At 37.9% G+C, this 19,613-nt stretch overlaps 1 protein-coding gene and 1 long non-coding RNA gene across 3 annotated transcripts in view; one reads left to right on the top strand and one right to left on the bottom strand.

Annotated features, from left to right (window-relative positions):
• The window catches only part of LOC105677342 (enolase-phosphatase E1), a 44,983-nt gene extending 37,264 nt beyond the window's left edge, over positions 1 to 7,719 (top strand). For both annotated transcript variants that reach the window (XM_067349118.1, XM_012375906.2), the window contains exons 3-5: positions 899 to 1,262; positions 4,856 to 5,223; positions 5,696 to 7,719. In XM_067349118.1, the coding sequence (XP_067205219.1) occupies positions 899 to 1,262; positions 4,856 to 5,223; positions 5,696 to 6,630 (1,667 nt within the window). In that variant the 3' untranslated portion in view covers positions 6,631 to 7,719. The remainder of the gene's footprint in view (positions 1 to 898; positions 1,263 to 4,855; positions 5,224 to 5,695) is intronic.
• A 4,006-nt stretch (positions 7,720 to 11,725) lies between these two features.
• Positions 11,726 to 15,285, bottom strand: LOC105677319 (uncharacterized). Its single transcript, XR_001101540.2, has 3 exons — positions 14,264 to 15,285; positions 14,019 to 14,066; positions 11,726 to 13,520 (listed from the first exon to the last, which is right to left on the bottom strand). It is a non-coding gene; the product is annotated as an uncharacterized lncRNA (long non-coding RNA).
• Between the last annotated feature and the right edge of the window lie 4,328 nt (positions 15,286 to 19,613).

The raw sequence follows: 19,613 nt of genomic DNA, 5'->3' as shown, positions 1-19,613 counted from the left end.
AGTTCGTCGATGATGAATCAGCGAACTTTATTTATAATTTTAGCTCCGCGGCGTTCGCCGATCAAGTCTCCCACGAAGGGAGCGGAGAAAAAGGCTGCGCCTAAAAACAACGTTTATCTATTTAGATTAGATTATAATTTATCGCCGCTTCGTTGATTTTATAGCGCAAATTTTCGAGATCGCATCTACGTTTACGATCGATAAACGGCGGTTCAGATACGCGCTGCGCTACTACTTTTTTTTTTTTTTTTTTTTTGCGCAGACCACTTTCTTCGCGTTTTTTCGCGAATAATCGATCGCGAAAGAGGCGATAGCGCGCACCTACCCGTTCCGCGCATCGCTATTTCTTTTCTTTAGCTTTTCCACCTCCTCTCTCTCTCTCTCGCTCTCTCTCTCATTCTCTTTGTCCCTCTCGTGCCATTTCGCCTGCCGGCTCGGCTCGCTTTCGAGCTCCAAGTAACTGTACTCGCGTTTCCTGTATCTCTAAATTGGCAACGCGATCCACGGCGGCGCGTAGCGGCGAATCGAACTGTATCGAAAGTACCGGAGCGCGAGCTACCTCATCCGCGCGTATCCACCGGCCTGCGCGCCACAATCGCGACTCGAGTGTCGCAAGGCAACGCCGGTATGCGCATATATCATACATAGAAGGTTTGTCCTAAAGCGACACACTTTGCTGAACCGAGACTTTCGCGTGGCGAGAAACGACATTCCTCGGTCGTCTCATTATGTTTACGCGCTTAACGACATTAAGAAATACGGCGAGTACAAACATATTCGCTTCGAGAAACGGTTTTTCGCGCGGAGTCTTTAAAAACGTGACCGCCGAAGGATTCTGGGCGTGACGACCAAGTGCTTTTGTTTTTTAACGGTTCCCCCCCTCCCGTTCTTTCCGCAGGCGAGGGCTGCGTGGAGAAGCCCGTGTCGACCCTGTGGCGGAACTACATGACCAGCAGCCGGCCGGACGTCTCGATGAGGCTGACCATAACCAATGGCGGTCTGACCGCGACCACAAAGGACCACGGCCTCACCGAGTACTGGGCACACCGTGTAACTTACTGCACGGCCCCGGCCTCCCATCCCCGGCTTTTCGTCTGGGTGTACCGACACGAGGGCCGCAGATTGAGACCGGAACTCAGGTGCCATGCCGCTCTCTGCAGCAAGGAATCCACCGCGAGGAGGCTCGCCTCGATCTTGAACGCCAGGCTGCAGCAGGCGCTCTTGGAATTTCGCCGGGACAAGGTCTCCCGGCAAAACGCCAGGTGAGAATGTCAATGCAATAATGTTACGTCTTTAGAAGCGGGAAAAAAAAAAAACAGAAGAAGCAGATCTTTAATCTTTGTAGTGCTGCAGAAGTTTTTTTTTTTAATAGTAGTAAAGATTTTGCTCTGAGAAACAATGTATTGGGTTGTTGGAACATTTTTTTTTTCTGTGAGAATAAAATTGAAAAAGTTAATAAATTTTTGAAGTAACTTGATGCATTTTTGTGCTTAATTGGCTTCAAAATATGATGCTGATATCGAGACGTCTCGCGGTTCTCTGAAGGAAATAAATAAAAATAGATCCCTCAAAAGATTCTAATGATAATAAAATGATAAAAATATAATTTTTATTGTCAGGCGGGAATGTCAATGCGACAATATTACGTGAAAAACAAGGACAAAAAACGAAAGAAAAAGCAAATCGTTAACCTTTAGAGCGCTAACCTAAAGAGCGCCGCAGAGGTTTTTTTTTTAACAATGAGACAATGAGTAACAATGTATTGGGTTGTTGGAAAATGTTTTAGTTTTTTCTATGAAAATAAAATTGAAAAAACTAATAAACTTTTAGAACAATTCAACGCATATTTGCGTAATTTGTTTTAACATATAATTTTCTGATTTCAAGACGTCTTATGATTCTTTAAAAAAAAATAAATAAAAATAGATCCCTCAAAAAATTCTAATGATAATAAAATGATAAAAATATAATTTTCATTGTCAAGCGGGAATGTCAATGTGACAATATTACGTGAAAAACAAGGACTTGAAAAACGAAAGAAAAAGCAAATCGTTAACCTTTAGAGCGCTTGCCTAGAGAGCGCTGCAGAGATTTTTTTTTTAAATCGTGATGCGATTTGTTCTGAGAAACAATGTATTAGATTGTTGGAAAATGTTCTAGTTTTTTCTATGAAAATAAAATTGAAAACACTAATAAACTTTTAGAACAATTCAACGTATATTTGCGTTTTAAAATATAATACTGATTTCAAGACGTCTTATGGTTCTTTGAAAGAAATAAATAAAAATAGATCCTACTCAAAAAATTCTAATGACATTAAAATGACAAAAATATACTTTTTAATCTCGGCTAGATTGTAGACTTAGATTGTAAATTACGAAGAGTAACGTTATTTTAATAGTGAAATAATAATTACAGAATTCTTAGATATGTGAGTCGCTCAGAAACCAAACCCAGACAGCATAATGACCTCATATAATGCTTCTAAAGAGTTTAAAAAATTTTTTTGAGTTGATACACTCAGATCAGAAGGTGGTTAGAACGTGCTCGGATGCGTTGACTTCTGAGTTCATTTTGATTCCATCATAAAGAGCTCTTTATGTACATAACAAATATATCTCAAAAAATTACCTGCGAAAAATTGCGTCAGAGATCGTTGTACCAGGAACAATTTCACACACTGCGTGTCTTTTTATGCACTACGAACTGCGAGACTTGGAAAGTATTTTGTGGGTAAATATAAATAACAAAGAGAATAATCGACGAACATATATGGATGACGAGAACTCAGTCGGGTCAGGTTGGGTGATGCGTGTTTTTTGTTTTCACGCATCATATTATATGATGTCAAAATGAGCTGATTATGAAAAACTATTTTTGTGTTAGAAATATAAGTTCATGGTGAGCTCTTTTATTTACGGTTAAAGAACTCAGAAAAGAGCACTTGTAGACAATTTTTTGAAATTATTTTGGCAGATCATAAAGAATTCAAGAAAGAGAATTCTTTTTGAACTCTTTTTGGAAATCCTGCTGTCTAGGAAGTGTTTAATTCCATTTTTGCATTTTTTTCAATTTTAGTATCTTATTGTGCTTAACTTCTCATAAATAAAATAAATTATCTTGCTAATAAAATAAAGTACTTATTTATCATCTCAAGATAGGCAAATTTTTTATTGCTAATGAATAATACATAACCTACTTCAAAAGCCATTATGATTAACTTCATTGATATTAATGAAATTGAAATTAATGAAAATAAAATTAAAATTAAATTAATTTTTTTATTTCCAATAAATTTGATAATTTTTAAAATATCAAAGAATAATAATTTTGATATGCAAAATGATAAATCAGATAGTGATTCTTCAATAATAATAAATAATGTTATAATAATGCAATAAGTAATGTTACAATTGGTTTCTTCTTATAATAAATAATGTTATGATGATTTTTAATGGTTAAATTCAATGGTATTCATTTTTTCTGTAATTTCCAGATTTTTAGTTTATGCAAAATTTGTAAATACATAAACAATTATTCTCGATATATATATTTTTATTTATTTTATGTATTTTCTGCATTGTAACATAAAAGCTGCATGTTTAATAATACATTCTGCAATATTTATTTATGTACATATTTCAAACAAAATTTAAAAAAACAGTATTTATAAGTTTATCAATTTTCTCTACTTTTTGTTTAATGACGTTAATCAGTTTGGCTTCCGAGCGACTCATGTGATGAATTGAGAGTATACGCACTACATTCAAGTTTTGCGTCTTTTCTCGGAGATAAATGGCGGCAGTAAATGGAGACAGTAGAAAACGTGATAAAATTTACGGATCGTGATATTAGCGATAATTATCGGGTATTATCTAACGTTTACAAGCAATTAGTGGGAATTAGCAAGTGCTACGATCGGATTAGTAACATATTGTCGAGTGTTTGCCGAGAATAAAGTTGCATTAGAGGAAAATTAAATAGAACATTACAAAGTTCGTTTGCACCGTGCGTCTATTTCTGCGATATGCCGGCAAAAAAAGGCTTTTCAGCTTTTGTGTATCTGCGCGATTTTATGTGCCGATTAATTATTCGATACATTGTCGATTAATTATTTGAGGACCGTGTAGACGCGCATCTTTGCTTTACTATTAGCGCTCATTAGGAAACTGAACAAACCGCAATTTATTGCGCGGCACAATTTCTCAGACACAGAATTTTCCGTGTTTCCGTTAGGCTCGCTTTAATGTCGGGCAACGGTGCTCGCCATTGCGAATTCCTCGCATTTTTGTTGCGCCTCATTCGTTATATCGTCGTTATCATTGGCATGCGAGCGCTGTTCTCCGATTAATCGGGAGAAAAGAGAAACTCCCTCTTATTCGCTCGCGGAGAAGGCGCGCGCGCGGTTACGCATGCCCCTGCACGAAGTCACGATTCCGGTCACGATTGTAGATCGTTATACGCGCACAGCCGAGTCACGATTCAGGACAAGAAGCGATCACCGGTCGATCTGCATTCGGGTCAGTGTTTTCAAGTCACAGGTCAACTATACTTCGGTATGCTTGCCGGAATTGCGCTAATACGGTTCGCTACTTCTTACACCGCGCGTCGTCAGAATTAAATTGGAACATTTGGAGCATTTGGAAAGCAAGCAAAAAATTTCGACGAGTTAAATAAACGATGCAATAATTTTTACAAGTTGAAACTTGGATCTTTGGCAAAATAATCGCGGAGATACACAAAGAAAAAGAATTCTTTTTTTACCCTATCAAATTTTTGTTAAAAAGAGGAAATCGTTACGAAATGTCAGACTAAAAAAACATGATGTTTATGTGTGTGTGTGTGTGTGATACAGGCTGTCCCTGGCGAACGCGCTGTACGACAATCCGTCGTTGCCGCGCAGAAAGCTGCTCCTAAGCACCGGCGGTCAGAATTATCGACCACCCTTGGAGAGGTCGAAGAGCGCGCCGAAGCTGTCGGCGATCGAGGAGGACATAGTAGCCGAGGAAATAGAACAGCAAAGGCTGTTGGAGGAATTGCGTTCGCTGGAGAGCGTAGCGCGCAGTTGGGAGGATCAAGATGGCTGGAGGATAGCCAGACTTTTGGATGCTCTCAACCGCGAATCCTCCGATGAGAATGGCAGCATTTCCAGCGGATGCGAAACCGCCAGTACAGCGACGAGCGAAGAGAGAGCCGTCTGTCCAGATGAGCATCTTGCACAGAGTGAGTGTTTCACAAACCTTACGATCAAAATTGTACATGTTGGAATTTAAAAAGAGATTTTTTCAAATTTCTCGTTTTTTATGGTGGCCAAAAACTGTAAATATTTTTTAAACGCTTCTCAATTTTCTAATCGCGCAAAGATAAAAATGGCGGATTCAAGATAATATTTCGTATTATATATATATATTTGTATCTTACGCATAATTAAATTATTTATAAACTGCTAGTTATAGAATTTGAAGTTACGAATTGAACGAGCATTAGTTATCGTTGTATAAACGTATGATTAATTTTTATTTTAATCTACATGCTATTTAATTATATCTGTTTTTTGTATTGAGCATATTGCGATATCTTTGCGTGTCGAAAGGGCAGTTGCTCGACGAGTCGAAACCAGTCGACGGCATGACATACAAAGTCATAATGTTATTTTTCTTTTGAAACTTGCTTACCTTTAAAATTCTTTTTCCAGATCAAAATGATCAACGAGGATCAATCAAGAGAGTTATCTTCTCGGATGAAAGAGCCGGCAGAGGGCTGGGACCGCGTAGAAACTCGGAGGGCTCGCCACACTTCATGACCTGCGCCGGTAGTCCTCGTTTCAGTTCTATAAATCCCATGAAGAGGTTTCCCTTGAGAAGCGAGGAGGAGGAATCGATGGAAGAGGAGGAGGAAGAGATGGAGGACGCTACCTCGAACGTGTTCGACTTCGAAGACGTCGAGGATCTCGACGACGTAGTGGATTATCGGCCGAGGGGCGAAATGCTGAATAGAATCGAAGACTCGCAAAACAGGGAGAGGCGAGCGAATGAAAAGTATCCCGGCAAGATAAGCCGTGAGTTTCTGCAAAACGAGGAGACGTCGTTCCTAACTCTGGATTCTCTCGACGAAGAGGCTGATAGCGACGAGAGCGGTTACGTTGAAGCGCCACCAAAGTCTTTGTTAAGTCCGGAAGACAGGAAGGAGGAGGAAGAAAACGAGCACCCGCGATCGTTCGGGGATCAATCGGAATCGGTGACGACGTGTAGAAATGTAAAGACCGACGAGAATGAGAATGAAAGGACGAAACACGAAGATTCGAAAAGCAAGCAGGAGGAGGTGGAGTCGATAAAAACGGAAAAGAAGGATTCTTTATTGGTGGTTGACGATAATCAAAGAATTAAAGAGAGGGAAAGGGAGCGAACGGATTTCAAATATCCTATTTCGGAAACCATCAGAAAACTGACGAACGCGTCACTTAGGAATTCCAAGTCTCTCGAGATGAAGAACAACAGTTGCTTGAACGTATTACATAATTTCAAGACCTCCAAGTCGTTTGATAGTGCGAAACACGACGAAATTACTATAGAATCGCCGAGTCTTCACCAAAGGAAGCAATTATTGGCACAGCGCGGTGTCATGGTTTAAATGGCCTCTTTCGAATTGCAAACTTTTTACGATTTTGTTTTGCAAATCGCATGGGGATCAATATGAACGAACATGATTCGTCATTTAAGTTTTCCATGAACAATCAAAGACACTTATAATTACACTTTACGAAAATACTGAGTTTACCGACACCTTGACGAGAGTGCGTATTAATATCTAAAGTAAAATGTGTTTGATTGTTCTTGAAAAATTTACCAAATTGTATTCGATTATTTCACTTATTGGACAAAAATGGTTCTTCTTTTTATTACAAATTACTATTATAATAGTATTTCGTCATGGAGTCATTTTCCTTACTACTCGTAGTACTCGTAGCAAATAAAGATTAATATTATTAATTCGGTGACGGATGCACTGATCTGTCAAATTTACGTTAAGTACTGTCAAATACTATTTGATTACTATTTGAATAATCGAAGCGATGATCAAAATATGGTGTAAAATGATCTACTGGGCTTTGAGAGAGAACTAGCTTGAATTTTCTAGTGCGAGTTAAAGAAATCATCAGCGGATTACAAAGCAGTGCCGGAATTAGAGCCAAGCGCAATGTTCTAATGGGTGTGGTGGTCTCTCTAGTCGGTTTCTCATGCCTGAGAATCGTGACCTCACAGGAATTATGTTGGACTAAAGTCAAAACTGCTACGTAATACATGAAGATCGATTTTATTCAATAACGATATGAGGGAATGGTTTATATTTATTTATTTTTTTTTTATTGTTTTACAGCGTGGAATTGTCTAGTTCCGGTACTGACATTAATTATATAGATTGACAAGGAAACTATGCTCACACTATGTACAAGGCGAATATGAAAATATTGGGATTACTAAATTTTTTTTATATTTATGCTCGTTGCATGTTGCAGTTGTGGTTAAAAAAATAATAATATTTTATTAGATAAGTTTGTTGCAATGCATGCAATTCGTATAATTGAAAGGAAACTACCTTGTGTGTAAAATTCCGGAAATAGTTGTCTTGTTATAGTGCAATGAGCTCGATAATTTAATAACATGATTTGTTCTTGTAAAATTTGATGCTTCTATAAATAAAGTTCAAACGTGAAATATCTTTTAAGATTAGTTGCAAAGAGAGCGCCCACTGAATCCTTTAAATTGTCATCAACACAATTTAATCTTGTCGATTAAATCCTCGAAAATCTTTAGTTTGTACAGTTGAGAATGTTGTAAAATTAAAGCACAATTGAAAACAATACAGTTAATGAAGACTACTGTATTTATAAATATGCATTTTGCAAAATAAAAATCAAATCATTTATTGAAACGAAAAAAAAATAGTTATTGTGTTTTCAATACAAAATGCTCTAAAATCGATGATTATAAAATGTGAAATTTATTCAATGTTGATATTAAAGATATGCAAGAATGATCTATTTGTTTGAACATTGGTCCAAAAGTAAGTTTGTTGACATAATATTAAGTTTATTTAAATGCGTTGAGTACATTGATCATTCGTGCAAACTCTGTAACAGAAAGTGGTGATTTGTTAGATTGCAAACACACGCATGTTTTTATTGATTAATTGATTATCGCGAAAAACATTAATATACAACTAAATTTGCATGACAAAGAATAATATGTACATGTATTATTTTGTCGGCTTATTCGTTATTAAAACAAAAACTGAACGTTCCATTGTAAATCGAAGATGACAAACATACATTATTGGTGATAACGAGCGTTTATTCGCATATAATATAGCACGTATTATCGGTAAAGTATTGAAACGAGTTCTAAATTGAACGTGTCCGCAGGATTTCGCCTTCAACGCAAAATCCGAGATACACTTCGCGCTAGATGCGGGCGGAATATCTATTATGGCAATCGTTGCACGAGAGAGAAAGAAAAATAGAGAAATAATATGAATAAAATAAAGAAAGAAACAAAAGAATTTCGAATGATCAAGAACGTGATTCTAAAACCATTGTTCCTGACCTATGAACTTTGGAGCTGCTTCTCGCGTACGAAGTTATGTCCAAAGTATCGTGACCGAGACGAGCCGATCGATAATTACAGATAATTGCGGACACAGCAGAGAACGCAAATCGTGATGTTTTTAAAGCATCCTTAAAGGCAACAGTGAATCCAGGTCGGACGAGCAAACAGAAACGTATGGTTGACGGCCCTGATCGATTTTTCTCCAGCAGCTGTTGCCTATATTATTATTGAGCAAAGAAAAAGATCTTAATATAATACTTTTTATTTGATTTGTTTTGAAATTTTATAGCGCCTGGAAGAAAATGTTTATACGCTGTATCTTTCAAGGTAAGGAAAATAAAATATGGAATTCTATGTGCAAATATATATTAAAGAATGATTTATATGTATAATTAAATATTAATTAAAATGAGTGGTATAATTGCTGATCGTTAATGAAACTTTTTACATTATATAGGAAGTAATCAAGTTTTATGGAGGTTTTAAGGTAAATAGTTGCTCAATATAATCTTCCTTCTTTATTTTTGTTATATATATATATATTATTCTTTTCCTATTTTTATAAAAATACCATGGTAATTCTGTAAGTTTGTGATGTGAACATTTTATACGATGCTTTTTATATGTAGCAGATGTTGTACGGATTGATCACGTAAGATGGCGTTACTTACTATGTTCAGTATACAAACGAGGCAAATAATTAAAAAACGATTGGAAAAGGTAAAGATCAAATTAGGTCACTGACGCCGCCATGAATCGTGTTTGTGAATTGCACGCATTAATAAGCCAGGATTTATATATATTTTTAAATTTAATTTTATTATATTTATATTATAATGTTATTATATTTATTCCTTTATAATTTTATTTAATACACAGAATACAAGAATTGTAAATGTGATGTTTTAATTAAATAATCATTGATATATATAACTGTATAATTATATAAAATTAAATATTTAATGATTATTTAATATAACGTCACAATTTTCTTACAATTTAATAATCAATAGGATCTTTCTTTTACATTTTAGCCGATTTTATTGCGAGTATACGATGGCATCGCCATTAAAAGATAGGATTTAATTTCTTATACAACGATAACATTAAAAAGTGGATGCTTTTCAGTAAAAAGATGACAAAAACTTTGTATTATATACGTGCTTGTTATTTAGTTCATTATTTTCATTCGCGCGATTATACATATTATTCTACATATCGCCACATCTTTACAAATGATATAAATCGCATCAAGTCACATTTATGCTTAAAAAAATGAATTTAATACGCTTTGGAGATGAGCTCTTCCATTAAACGTGAGAAAGTGGTAATTACATTCGAAAGAAAAATATCTCCATTTATCTGCGGTTTTAAGCGGCGGCGGTAACCGCGTGCTCGTAAAAAATCCCGCGATCACCGGGTCGAAATATGAAAATGCGGACTGCTAACAATCCGCGGCGTTCCCGGCGGCGTCTGCCGCGAGGCGGGTCTTGCGCGGAGCCAAGATCAAGATCAAGGTGCCACGCCGCCGCGAGCCTCGGACTCACGACCAGCCTCCACCGTGAATACGATAACACAGAACGCGCGCGCGTTGGTACGCGCTGCCACGATATCCTCGCTCGCCGATACCATCGCGCATACGTCGGTGTGACCTACTAACAATAAGCGCCGAGATGCGGTACGCACACACACACACACACATACACGCACGCACACGTACAATTCGCGTGTACAAACACACCGAGAAGAAAGAGCCAGGACCGCGGCTTCCTCATCTCGTTCGTTAAGCTTTGCGCACCAGTAGGACCACTTCATCAAGATGAACCATAAAAACGTGTCTTCGCAAAGATTGCTTGCGCGCCTTAATGCTGCTACGAAGTTACGTGATAACCTGAATCGTATACCTACTTAAGTTGTATAAAAAAATGAATAAATAATTTAGGAAATTTTACAATGTAACTTGATAATGATTATTCGATGCTTAATTTCTGAATATATTGCAGCTTCATAGAGAGATGATTATGTTTTAAAGAAGAGAGAGAGAGAGAGATTCAAGAAATAAATAGATACTATAATATCTGCCATCTTCTCTTTTTTTATCTTTAATAATTATTATATATAATAAGTGGAAAAATGCAATTTTTTTCATGTAAAAAAAGTATGGATAGAATCTTTCTCTTTAATTATGTTAGTATAAATTCGCAATACGTTTTAAGGGACATAAAAGAAGAGTAACAGTTTTGTCAAAATTCTTCGCATTTTAATGGTGACTTTTAATGGATTTAAGAGCAGCTGGCGCGGTTCTCGATTTAATTGCGTCGGTTTAAAAGTGACACACTAGCTACGAACGGAGGTATCTCGAATCTCTTATCTCCTTCGGATACCACCACGATTCTTGCAAGTAGTACGAATTTGGGGCCATCTCGCGCGGGGGTCCGGCGCCGACCTGGTGGGGGGTACACGTGGGCCTCCATAGAGCGCACCTCGCTGGGGCCCCGCCGCCCGTACGTGTGCGCAGCCTGTGAGTGGTGTTAACGGCCTTGCTTTATGTGGGTCATGAAACAAGGTCCCACCAGCACGGGGAGCCCTGGAGAACACAGCACGCTTAACTTATGTTTGTAAAGACAAGTCGATACATACACACACACACGCACACATACACGCATATGCGACTCCACACATGACACACGCTATACACGCACACGCGCGCATGCACAAATGAGTCCTTCTCCGGCGGCAACTTGCGCTGGTACGCTGACATCGGACAGTGCTTTCTACTGAGCTGTCGGCGATGTGGTGCACCTCAGCTCGGTACATCGAAGCCCGATACGGTAATCGATTGTATCTGTACAGATCCGAGGTAGGGATGGAAGAAGATAGAGGAATATATATGTATACGGAAATTCTCTCCGCGCGGAATTCCGCCGTTTTACGCTATTTCTCGCTGGCGATGTTCGACGAACAGGGATCTTAAACGTTATATAATGCGATTTTACATGCTGCTTATATTTTTATTTTCTATTTCAGCAATGTAACATTACCTTGTGAATATTGATTTATTACTGTTTTATTTAAAATAAAGATTTAAGTAGGATGGGAAAAAATTGAAAAAGCTGCGATGCCTCGTAGCGGAATGTTATTCAGAAAGCAAACTTTTACAATATCTATTGTTAATAGCGTTTGCATTTTTTACTCAAGTTTTTATTTATTCAATTGCACACTTGTAATTTATATATTAATGTAATCAACAATTCATGCTTATGATTTGTAAAAAGTGCAAACGTAGAGGCAAATTCATTCTTATTTGCTTGTTAAATTCATGATAAATCGAATTTAACATAACGCGTTATAGCCACTTGAATAATTTTATGTTTACAAAAAATACTTTGGGTGTCAATTTATTATTAGCGATGTAAATATGCATAATTAAAAATACGTACGCGTACAAATTGTAGTCTTCGAAGACATTAATATGCTTGTCAACCAAGCATGAACCGCGTCTCTCTACGAAAACACTGCATTTTCCACAATTTCCGCACGCAATATTGGAAAATGCTTAATTCCTGGTGCGACGTGCCACTCGTCGCGACGATCATTAATAATGATGAATTTCCTTGCATTTGTCTTCAGGGTCTCGGCGCTGCCGGAGGAGACTCGAACGCGGCTAATGGGCCGAGCTCGCGATTCGCGACTCGCTTAACGATCAAGTTCGATTTCTCTTGGCATCGCCGTGACCGCGACCACGCACGAGTGAAATCTCATGGGATTTTGTCAAAAATTATTTCCGTTTTAGAAATGACAGGCGAAAATCCCGTGCGGACACCCTGAATCAATTATCATAGCTAAACGGAGATAAAACATGAATGCTGCTGGACGGCTTTCTATTAATTGCTAAACGCAAAATTCAGTTTTTAGCATCAAAGATGCGTTTATTCGCGTCGATACTTGAAAAATGGATTTATTGATACGCACGATCAAAACTAATTTTGATCTAATGAAACTCCGTTGGAAAAGAAGAAAGACGATAAATACCCGAGTGGTGTAATTTACATTCGCACGGCGTATCTTTCGTAATCGCATTTTCTACACGAGTAATAACGAATTGAACCTTTCTTTACGCTCGTGCGTGGAATTGCGTGCTATCATGCGCCACGCCATAAATCATTGTGAATTGCGATAAACTCTCATAAATCATGAAATCGTCATATTGTGCGGAAGCAATCGTGAGCGCAGCAACACCATCTCTCGGTCTCGTCGTGCCGAGCATGCTAATCATTTGTTTTTCGCGCGCTTCTACTACGATAAAAAGATAAACAAAGTAATATACGATTAGCGCGCAATCAAAGACATTTCGAAGCTTACAGAACATTATTCGCATAATTCATGGAGAAAATGAAGAAATTTTGCATCATTTTGCGTCACGTTTGGAGGAAAATATTCATCACGCGTTTTGGAATTCTTTTTCGCAATTCTTGAATCTTAACATTTCTAATTTTTTCCACCAGACATATATTTATCAAATATTGCCTGAAAATAGACGACGAATCAAATATCTCAGACGGTCGTGTGCTTGAAAAATTTGCATAAATGTTAACAATAAGTTTGCAATATGACATCAATGCAAGTTTTCGAATCGCAAATTTTACGTGTTTGTTAACGATTTGTCAATGGCTTACTTTATCAATACACATAGTGGCTCATAAGAAATGCTACAGGGAGCGTACAATGGCAATTAGGAATTCCTATTTAAATGGAGCATCAGATAAAGACAAGAACAGCTAGATATAGCAGTTCCACGTGCGACGAATTCTTAACTGTACTTCTCTTTCTCGTTTACGTACTACTCTTCTTCTCTCTTTATTTTCTTCTCCTCCTCCTCTCTCTCTCTCGCTCGCTCGCCATTGTAAAGACCTCCTGCGACCGAGAATATTGTCAGAAAAAGTCTCAGTGGCCATTCACCAATCGAGCGTGTCATTTATTTCGGGATGATTAAATGCGATATGCCGTCATCAACGGTAAATTGACCATAATATCCGATGTAACAAACGTGTATTAAATTACTGTACGATTAATAATCCATAATTATTAATAGCCGGCAGGAATAATACGATTCTTAACTGTTTCTCAAGATGTACGACAACACGTTTTTTCTCTCTTTGTGCCAATTTAGCACGTGCTACAGTTACACGATCATAAATTAGTATCGCGATCGCAGCGGAGTGAATTTTTCCCGGAAAAATATTTCGAAGCGCTTCGGTGGAACAAAATTATTCCTCCAACGTTCACGTAAATCGAGCACGATAAAGAGCAGAATATTAACAGACACGGAAATAGATTTTTTTTTTCTACAAATTTCTCAGCGACTTACCATCTCGCGCCATCCAGATTTTTTCACCGCGCAAAACTACTTACTTTCATCGATTCTCGTCGTGTCCTTTATCTTCTCGTCTCCTCGGCGTCCTGGAAAAGTCGACAATCGGGATTAGCAAGATCGTTAATTGGGGCGCGTTAAAGAGGACGCGCCGGCGTCCATTCGCTCCTTGGATGTTGTTACGTCGACGGGTACGTCGCGTATATCTTTTGACACAATCTCCGCGTTGCGTCGTGAGGACCGAGGAGCGAGCGATATGCCGGGACGACGACGATGGGAACTTTACCACGGGAATGGAGGAATCCCATTACCCACGTCGGAGACGTGTATGATGCGAGAGTCGTGCGCGTGTATACGTGCTCGCTGCTCACCTGCCAACCGCGGGCGTCCATTGAGAAGGAGCGCGAGATGTAACTGTGTGAACTATACCACTCACATGATCCGAATCGCCTTTAATTATTCGTCCATTTGCGAAATTCTCTCTCCCTCCCCCTCTCCTGCCCGCCGTCTCGTATTCATCTGCGTACGCAATGCGCGGCAACACATAGTGGTGCGTATACATTCGATGGTAATGAGAGATGAGCGAAAGGGGAAGAGACACGATCGCGCAGTCTGTCAAATTGAAAACATGCTTTTACAAGACGTAGTTTTACGACGCGCATGATTAATCTTGCATCTAATCTCGTAATTATCTATATTTGTTTGTTCTCCATACATAATTTTATTATTAAGTTTAGAAATATTTGTTGAAATATATTTTAGAGACGCGCGGTGAAATTGGATCATTTGTAATCTACGATGCGCACTTTTCTTCGATCGAAAGGTTTTTTTTTTTTTTACGTAGAATTTAGTCGGATCAAAATGTTAGAATGTTGTTATCCTGCACATGTCGACATTATCTTTCACGTTCGGCTTTGTAATTTTCACGTATACATGGATACGATTTTATGTCGCGGGACTTTCCTTAAACTCTCGAAAGCGTGTCGAACTTGAAACGAGCGATTCGACGTCATTTCGATTTCTCAACAGGAATCCGAAAATTCCTGTTGTTTCATTCGCGACGCGACATGGTACTTTGTCGAATTAGCACTTTGGAAAAATTGTCGACTGATGATTTACACGCGGACGAACGATGCCGCGATTGCGATTTTCTGCAACAAACTTGCGGCGGATGCAGCCAAATTTACACACATAATCGCAAGTATGTCGATTTTCATCTTGTCCTAGTTTGAGCGTAATCGCCAAGATGCGCACGTGTAACACATAAAACGGTATGGAATTAATAGAATCGCATAACTCTTAACACGATTCTTAATATATTTCGAAAAAGTAGATTGTTGTATTATTCAAGAGCTACCAAGATCAATTGAAATATAAACTTCTTTATTTATGATACGAATTGAAAAATAGATAATAGTACAAGTAATATAAGAATATTGAAAATTGAAGACTTGTAAAAAATAGAATTAAGTAATTTGTAAATTTTTTCTATGCATATAATGTTCTAGCAAAACAAATTATGTTTTAATTATTATCCATTTATTTATAATACGTATTTAATTGTATGCCTGTTGTATTGAGATCAAACGGAATTGTCCTAGATTGTGCGGAAGCATTTGCTTATTTATTTCGAACTGATATCATAATGAGATGCAAAGTGAAAAAAATACATTGCATTGCTCGTTTTCCACTTTATAAAAAAAATAGTACCTAATTATAAAAATACTTAAGCGATTGATCTGTAAAATAAATTATTTGTTATATGTTTAATTCTAAATTACTACCATTGGTATTTTTTACGACGCCTCGAAATATTTGATCTCGAATGAAGACTAAAAAAGAATAAAGTTTTATATAAAAAAACTATCTCATAACATTTATAATATAATTTTAAATATTAAGATTAAATTCTTTTATAAATTTACAACAAGTTTCAAACCATTATTTTATATATAGTCGTAGAAATTACGACACAGTACATTAGAAAATCACAGTAATAATCCGAGGTTAAAAAGCTTTGAAGTTTCATTGAAAAGAAACTCTGACCTAGGCACACCATTAGCACATTCTTATAGAAACAATAGGAGAAATATTACAGAGAAAAAAGTCAAAACAAATTTTATGTACCACAAATAGAATGACATGTTTGAGGTTTTTTTTTACGTAAACAACATTTATTTCTTTGGACGTGAAAAGAATTTCGTTTCTAGATCTTTTTTTGTCACAGAAATGGTCATCTCAAACACATGACATTCAATTTCTTTCAACCATTCTATCATTTTCTCTATTTTCTTCAACCATTATACTCTTTTGTGCTCTCTTGAAAAGTTTTCTAAATTCTTGAAATAGTGTTTTGTTATCATCAGTTTGATCTAATGAAATTCAGGTTCAAATCGAAAGATGCGCATCCATCAACGTCCGCAGCGGCGTTGCTATCGCACGAATTTCGTGCCGGGGCAGGCCGGTGCGCACAATATACGGGGTATATACAGCTAAACGACGCGCACGATCGGAACCGTAGGATAGACCCACTCTTCAGGATCCTGAAGCGAGGCGAGTTGCAAAGTGTGCCGTGTAAGTGGAACATCGCTGCCTGGTACCGACGACGAAGTATACCAAAGTAGTATAACATGGTCCTCCTCCTTCGTCATTCCTCTTTGCCCTTCTCCCTCCTCGTCATTCTTTACCCACTATCCCTCCTCCCCCCTCCACCATCGCGGCCGGTAACGACACTCCGACACTCCTCCTTCGCGTATATACGCGGTGAAAGACTTTCTTTAAGGAGGTTCCACAGTAAGAGCTACACGCCGTCTGCTGCCTACCGCACTGTACACATTCGCCGCGAAGAGAGAATTGTCCATTGTCTCCTTTGACGACCGTAATTGATGCCGGTCCTCCACGTCGCATCCGGTTGTGTCCTCCCGATATACGCCGATCGCCGATATAAAACGCTCGGCAGATGCGATAGACACACGTGCGACAGACACACGTTGATTCGGCCACGCACATACGCTCCTTTTCATCCGAAAAATCATGCTCGCCGTTCGCGGACACGTTGATACCTTTCGCGCTCTCGAGGACTCGAGAAAAGTATTACGGGCATAACGGGCTCGCAGGAGTTTTGTGTATATTGAAGAAAAAAAAAAGGATGTGACGGAAATCTTTTGTGCCCAATAATCTTGTAGCGTTATTTTTCTCGCGAATTGTTTCATTTATCACGAGAATACGTGGAGCAATTTGTATAACTATTTTAATTTATCTAACTTCCAATAACTGAAAAAAATACTTATTGTCAAGATCTAATTATTTATTTCATTTGAATATTTTATTATAATATGACATATAGGAGATGTCACCTTTCTTTTTACTTTGACATTTGTCAAATAGCTTGAAGTTGTGCGCAGATTATAGAGATCTTGCTGGCAAGAAGTCATTTTTCATATCCGTGATTAATGCATGGCTCGAACAAAAATAGCAGATCACTTCATTCTTTGACGATTTCTGCAAATGGACTCGGATATCATGTATATGTATATTTGAAGAAGTGTTCCACTAATTGTTTTCAACAGTGCCATTAAGTTTCTTCACACGTTTCACATACACCTATCAGGTATCTAGGGTACTAAACTAACAGATGGCCGCTAGCGTATAACATAAGTCGCGCGAATAAATTACACAATCATCATAACTAATAGACGGCGCTAATTGAACGCATTCAACGTGGCGCGCGTAATGACATTCGGTATAAGCGCGATGTTGGGCCCGTCGAATCCGCCAAGTTCGACGGAATCTCAGGATCATCGACAAATGTAGCAATATCGTCACACCGCGAATAAATCGATTATTTTTCGCAGCGGATCTTTTACACGGTCGTGTCGTGGGAAGGAGAAGATGCGATATGGGGATATGGACGATGTAGATGGAAGCCCTGGTAGGCCCGAAAAATTTAGGTCACTGGTTCGACTGCGTATACGTGGACCGTCATGGGAACCGCGGCACCGCAGAGATCCCTCTGCTCTCCTCTTCGCGATGATTTAGCCTCTAACCATTTGAGTTCAGCTACGTCAGTCCGTCATCTTGTTCCTATTCCATCTTCGCTACCTTCTTTTTCACTTTTAATCCTAGTCGCTAAATAATAACGCGTAAAATATCTCATTAAAGCCGCGCGTTCTTTGGATCTAACCTCACTTTTTAGCAATTTATATTTCAATTTTACGATGATTATTTTCTTCATCTCTTTGTAATAATTTGCCTCGTACATTTGTTTTTTTAAGGTTATTACAGCCGTGTAATTATGCTCCACATTTTTCTTTTAGTTATTTGCTTTACAACTTTTTTAGTATTATGCGCTATAATTATTTGCTTCTAACATTGATACTCTCATGCCGTATACATATGTTTGTTGCGTGGATTAATCAACAGTACAGTTAGACGCATGGTGGCCATGCCTCTGTTTACGATTCGCGTGCGCGATTACAAGAGCTTTTCGCGTCTCTCATTGTCAGGCAGAGATAAAAGATCCATCTCTTTTCTCTCTCTCTATGTTTCTTGCCAACTTCTCCTTTATATCTGAAGAGGCAGCATTGGACTATGTAACCTCCGAGACCGTAACCCCGTTATATCATTATATTCAATAATAATACACGGTCCATATACTCACAATCGGTACAAACATCGGTACAAACCGCCACGCAAATTGTCCCAGATTCTTTTTCAATTCTGTCCTTTGTTGAAGCCCGTCCGTAATTTGGCCCGTTGTCCGCTTGGAGTGACACTCGCATCCAAAGTCCGGAAGCTGACAACCACGATGACTATCGAAAATAAATCGTCTCCTGATTACTGCGGATACTATGGCATTTCTATAATAATAAATCATACGATGACGTGACTTGATCAAATATTACGATATACAATAAAAAAATTTATTCCAAATTTAATTGCGTAAAACATATATATATACATATATATATATATACATATATATATGTTCGGCGGAAGTCAAATCACTGTGTAAGATTTCACATGTAAGAATATTTATGACATCGAGCAATTAAATATCCCACGAAAAACTGCACTGCATGCAACGTGCGCACCCGGATCTGCATACGCCCTTTACTTTTATTTCATTTCTGACATAATAGCAAATTATACATTCCGATTTTTTTTCCACACACAAATCTTACACCATCTGCCGTTATGTTGATTGTTATGCGCGCAAGTTGATATATTTATAAGCATTATAAATATTATGTTCCAATTTTTTTTAAATTGCAGTGTGTATCACTATGCCATCTTTAACATATTATGAACATTTTTAATATATAAAGCGCCGCTGCGAAATTGATCATTATGGAATTGCTAGTCGAGAGTTAACCCAGAAAAATGCTGAGGTAGAGCGTGAAGAATAAAAGGATACACTTTCGGTACGAATAATAATAGAAGCATTATATTACGGTAACAATCATTTAATTGAACAGTTTTTATAAATAATGGACATTTACACAGTACTTATTATGACTTTATACAAATTACATTATGCAATCACCAACTACCGCAACGAACGGAGCGGCGACGAGAATTCGAGGATCAAGTAGTCAAGAGACGAGTGAACAGGGGGAGTTTGCGCAAGTGTACAG

Source organism: Linepithema humile, chromosome 2 (assembly GCF_040581485.1).
Source record: "Linepithema humile isolate Giens D197 chromosome 2, Lhum_UNIL_v1.0, whole genome shotgun sequence".
Lineage (NCBI taxonomy): Eukaryota > Metazoa > Arthropoda > Insecta > Hymenoptera > Formicidae > Linepithema > Linepithema humile.
This window is presented reverse-complemented; position numbering and strand designations above follow the sequence as displayed.